Genomic DNA, 6,018 nt, shown 5'->3' with positions numbered 1-6,018 from the left:
CTCTCTCTCTCTCTCTCTCTCTCTCTCTCTCTCTCTCTCTCTCTCTCCCTTATTTTTTCCCAGCATCTCATTCTGAGTCTGCTTAGCAGCCTCCTTTCCAGAGGAGCATAGAAGACCAGAAATTCCCAAGTTATGCCTTCCAACATGATAGCTACCTGTCACATTGGTGTCTTCACATTTAAATTAATAAAAATAAATTACTTTCAGGAAATTAATCTTTTATTTAATAAAATTAAATGAAAAATTCAACCCTGTATCCCACCAATCAGATTTATATTGTTCAAGAAAATGAGGTAGTTAGCAAGACAGAAAACATGTCAATCAGTGCAGAAACATCAATTAAATACGGTTCTCTATGGGAAATACAGGACTAGAACCACAGCTCTGCCCCTCTACCAGATAAATAACTTTCAGCAAGTTAGTCTCTCTTAACCATGTTTTCAATTTCTGTAAAAAATTAAGCTTCTAAAGTACACTACAGGAACGGGGAGATGGCTCAGCACTTAAGAGCACTGGCTGCTCTTCAAGGGGACTAAAGTATTGCCTCACAACTGCCTGTAGCTCTAACTTCAAGGGATCCTGAGATCCAAAGTCCTCCTATGCTACATGCATGCAAGCACACACACACACACACACACACACACACACACACACATGAAATGTCACAATAAAAGTAATTATTTTATACAATTAATGCAGGTTAATCAATTTCTATTATTCTTTGAAAATTTTGTGCAATGAGTTTTTACAATATTCAACACCTCCAACCCTCTCCAGATCCATACCTCCTTCCCTACTCTCACCCAATGTTGTACAATTTTTTTCCTCACCTGTGAAGTGCAATTTGGGCTTCTTATATATTCACGGATATGTAGCCATTCACAGGAACATGATCTACCTACCAATGGCAACAACCTTAAAGATAAATGACTCCCCATCTCTTATCAGATATTAATTGCCAATAGCTCCTTGGTTAGGGATAACGCTTTATATCCACCTCCTCTCATACTGAGAATAAGAACTTTCAGAATGCTCAGCTATATCCCCTACTCTCAATGTTTAGGGATCAATGCGAAAAGGGGTAGGTGAGAATACTGTAGCATCTAAGAATATAAGAAGGAGAGAGTGAATACAAAGAATTCACAGTGGTTATGACAGTTTGCCTAAGACTATGCACACAATAAGGCTCTTGTGGATATGTTTTTTTTTTCCCCTAGAGAATTGTGTGCTAGAAATGTGGTCCTCAGGGTCAGTGTTGAGGTAATGGGATCTATAAGAGCTGAGGCTTAGTGTGTAATGGGAGATCCACCCATATAAATGGATGAATGCTGTTTCAACGGACTATGTCAGATCTCCCGAGACCAGACTAGCTCCCAAGAAAGAACAGGTTGTCAGAAAAGAACAATAGTTGCTCTCTTGTGTCCTTGCATATATACATGAATTTTCAGTACGAACCCAATTCCTTTTCTACTTCTCCACCATGCCTTGATACATTCAGACACTGATGTTTTACCAAGTTAAATATTTTGTCTTGGGCTGGAGAGATGGCTCAGTGGTCAAGAACACTGACTGTACTTCCAGAGGTCCTGAGTTCAAATCCCAGCAACCACATGGTGGCTCACAACCATCTGTAATGAGATCTGATGCCCTCTTCTGGTGTGTCTGAAGACAGCTACAGTGTATTCATATATAATAAATAAATAAATCTTAAAAAAAAATATTTTGTCTTTACATATTATCCAGAAATGGGTAGTCTGTTATAGAAACACAAAATAGACGAAGACACAGGCTAATAATCCTTCCCTAGCAGATTACTGCCAAGATTTAATGGGTAGTTATATGGATAGTAAATGCCACATAGCTATTTTTATTCACTGAAACGGGGTTTCCCTGTATAGCCCTGGCTGTCCTGAAATTCACTCTGTAGACCAGGCTGGCCTGGAACTCCAGTGATTCAACTGCCACTGCCTCCTGAGTTCTAAGATTAAAGGCATGTACCACCACTGCTTGATTATATACTCACTAATTTTATGTGCTTGGAATTTCCAAGATGTAATCTTTCTTTTTACTCATTTACCATAGCTGAGCAGATCTTGTAAAAGTCACTTTACCTGTTTGTAAACTATACCTTCACAAGGTGCTAGTCATTGCTATCACAATCATTTTTCCTTATAGCCATATCATATACATGCTAAGAACTCCCAACTTCTAAACTCATGGCCAGACTCCTCAGTGAGGTTCAAACCACTTGTTTGACATTCACATTTAGGCTACATAGACACAACTAACAAATGTCTGAACTGAGACTCTTTTTTCCCCTTCCTGTTACAACTCCAGCTACTTCTCCTCTTGTCTTCCATTTCCTAGTCTTCACAAAACCTAATACCTTTCACAATGGATTGAACATTTTAAAACACACCCCTGTCCTTCACGGTCTACTGGAGTTTGGGTCTAGCAACTTACACACAACCAACAGATATTCAAGTCCTGATAGAAAATAACATTGTAGTTGAATAGGAATTATACATTTGTTATGTACATTTCAGTCATCTCTAGATTACTTATAGAACATAATACAATATAAGTTTTATGTAGGAAGTTGCTATACTCTGTTATTTATAGATGTATAATGAAATATTTATAATGAAAATGTATATCTGTAGTACAAGCAGAGTTTGTATCAAATTTGTTTTTCCCATACTTGACTGAATCCAAATATATAAAAACTAACCTGAGGATGCAAGGAATAAATGCACTTTTCATTAAAAAAATTACATATATGGGAATTGATGGGTATTGTTTTTCTATCATCTTCCTCTTCTTCTCCTTGCACCTCTATACTCCCCATCAACTTCAGGATCACCTTTTAAAATTTTTATTGTTTTATGCATGTATAAATTTTATGCATGTATAAATTTTATGCATGTATGAATTAATATATAAATACAACCACCTAAGTTCATTTAGCTATGCATATGTGTGTGTACATATATGTGTGTGTGGTGTGAGTGTGTGTGTGTGTGTGTGTGTGTGTGTGTGTGTGTGTGTTGCTCAGAGGTTGGACTGTCTTCCTCAATCATTCTCTGTATTACTTTTCTTGAGACCATGTTCCTTCTGTGAATCTGGAGCTCATCCATTAGCTAAGAATATTGCTCAGTGAACTTTAAAAATCTGCCTGGCTCCAGGAACTCCAGTGGAGCAATTGAGACACCCAGCCAACCACAAAACTTTCAACCCCAAACGTATCCTATCTACAAGAAATGCAGGCATGGGTAATGAAGTAGAGACTTAAGGAATGGACAGACAATAACCACCCAAACTTGAAACTCATCCCATGGGCAAGCACCAGCCTCTGACACTATTAGTGATATTCTGTTTTGCTTGCAGACAGGAGCATGGCTGTCCTCTGAGTGGCTCCACACAGCATCTGACTCAGACAAATACATACACCCACAGCTAAACAGTGGATGGATCCTTGTGACTCTTACAGAAGAATAGGAGGAAAGATTCTGGACCTGAAGAGTATAGAAACTCCACAGGAAGACAAACAGAGTCAACTAACCTGGACCCTTGGGGCTCTCAGAGACTGAACCACCAACCAAAGAATATTAACAAACTAGACCTAGGCCTCCCTGCTCATATGTAGCAGATGTGCAGCTTGACCTTCATGTGGGTCCTGAAAAACTGGAAAGGGGGCTATCCCAAAAGCTGTTGCCTATACATAGGATATGTTCTACTAGCTGGGCTGCCTTGTCTCGCCTCAGTGGGAGAGAAATCACCTAGTCTTATGGAGCCTTTAAGTGTCAAGGTGAGAGGGGACACCCAAGGGGCCCTCACCTGCTCAGAGGAAAAGGGGAGAGTGGAAGAGGTAAGGGTTGTGGGAGGTGAGAGGGAGTGGGGCAGTGAGTGAAATGTAAAGTGAATAAGTAAAAAGTTAAATTAAAAAAATTCTGCCTAGCTCCATGTGTTTTCCACAATGCTGGAGTTGCTGACATGCATGGACATGCCCAGCTTTTTGCATGACTGCAGTGGATCTGAACGCAGGTTCTCAGGTTTCTATAGCAAGCATATTATACATTGAATCACCTCCCAAGACAGAGGTTGTAATATTTAATATAAAGGCTAAGGATAATAAGCAACATCCTTAACCAAGTAATAGCTAAATCTCTTTATGTTCAAATAGTCTGTGAGTCTGTGCAAAAAATAGGTTAAACTTGCCAAGCACAGTAAAGTGAATTGATACTTCATTAAAACTGATACCCATTCTTTGTTTATTTGGTAAAAGGATAGGAAAGGTTTTTTTTCTCAGAATAATGCTACCACATAAAAGACAATAAAATATGATAATGAATATAATGTTCATATACAATCACCGTTTTGAATGTATATAACCTTTAAAACATGTAAATTAAAGGTAATACTTACCTCTGCTGGAGACATAGTGAGATGGAATTAGGGCAGTGTGTGTAAAAATATCAATTATATTTGAAGTGTTTTTATTTTTATTATTTATTTAATATATAAAGCAGTAGGTTTTATTGTTACATTTTCTAATATATATATATATATATATATATATATATATATATATATATATATCAGTAAATGTTGTACTTAATCTCCTCACTCATCCACTGTCTTCCTCCTTTCTCTCTCATTAGTCCACTTCTTCCCTGACAGTCATTCTATCTCCTGTTTTCATGTTACAAACATTCCATTATCTCTTCTTGCTCTTTTATCATTCCCTTTAGATGTCCTCTACTCCCAAAGCCCTCTTCTTAGTTTTATGTCCTATTCACACAGACATAGATACCCCTAATTCAAATTTAGGTTCAACATAAGGAAGAAACATATGATATGTGTCTTTGTAAGTTTGGTTTATTTCACTTGATATAACAGTTCCTTCTATTTTCCTCAAAATGTCAAAATTTTCTGTTCTGTGTTCATGGCTGAAAAATTCCATTGTGTTTCCATACCATAGCTTCTCATTTTATTTTATTTTTCATTTTAATCTGCATATTCATCTTGTGCCCCATTTTCATTACTTATGTTGATGCATATTAGACTGACTCCATTTCTTCTCTATTGAAAATAGTGCAGCAATACATGTATATAGACTTAATTTGAACCATGGTTCTATTAACTAAAAGATCTAAGCAAGTCAATGACCACCTTCTCCAGAAGTTGACTCTTTACCCACTTCTTCTCTGCAGTCCTCATTGGTTGTAATATAATCCATGAAATATAATAAATGCCCATAAATGTCTTAATTGTTATAAACATTACTTTTACTCTCCTCTATCCTACACATAAAGGAAAGCAAGAAAGAATATGAATTCTGAGAAGGAATCTCTCAGTCTCATTCTTTTATATTTCTCCTTAGGTAAATGATAGAAAATGACACATATGAAAAATTTGTCTATATGTCACATACTTCAAATTATTCTATAGTTAGTTTCTCTACACTACACAAAAAGCCTGGATAAAAATGTATAAATCACATCGAGAATTGATGAAGGGGAATTTTAAAGCCAACCCCTCCAAGTTTAAAAAGGGAAAAGAACTCAGACAAACACACCACTGCCTACAAGCTGACAGCATGACAGGTGCCATTAGTCACAGAGGAGTCCCCAAGAGGTAAATATTTGAAGCCAGTTTGCCCATAAACCATCACTGCCATTCTGGCCATCCCACCTTACCTAACTGAAATTGATTGGAGACATTTCCGCATGTTTGCATTACCTCCGGGCTGTTCCATCCTAAAGGATATAATGCACAGCCTGAGCTAATCAGCAGCCCTGGAAAGAAAGCACAGGTAGAAAAATAGAGCAGTTTTCCTGTTGTCTCAACATCTGTCCTGGGCTGCTTCACACTGAGTTCTGCCCTCCCAACCAAGGCCTGGCACTTTTTACTCTAAAATGCTTCATTTCTATCATACTGTCAATTCAACAGGATCACTGTGCCATACCATAGGGGAGAGAGAGAGAGAGAGAGAGAGAGAGAGAGAGAGAGAGAGAG

At 37.7% G+C, this 6,018-nt stretch overlaps 1 protein-coding gene across 1 annotated transcript in view; it reads right to left on the bottom strand.

Annotated features, from left to right (window-relative positions):
• Positions 1-6,018, bottom strand: part of Lhfpl1 (LHFPL tetraspan subfamily member 1) — a 36,247-nt gene that overhangs the window by 15,349 nt on the left and 14,880 nt on the right. Inside the window, exon 3 of the mRNA XM_028773892.1 lies at positions 5,700-5,798. Coding sequence (XP_028629725.1) covers positions 5,700-5,798 — 99 coding nt within the window. The remainder of the gene's footprint in view (positions 1-5,699; positions 5,799-6,018) is intronic.

This window comes from Grammomys surdaster, unplaced genomic scaffold (assembly GCF_004785775.1).
Source record: "Grammomys surdaster isolate TR1022 unplaced genomic scaffold, NIH_TR_1.0 236, whole genome shotgun sequence".
NCBI lineage: Eukaryota > Metazoa > Chordata > Mammalia > Rodentia > Muridae > Grammomys > Grammomys surdaster.
Note: the sequence above shows the minus strand (reverse complement) of the source record. Positions and strands in the feature narration are given on the sequence as shown.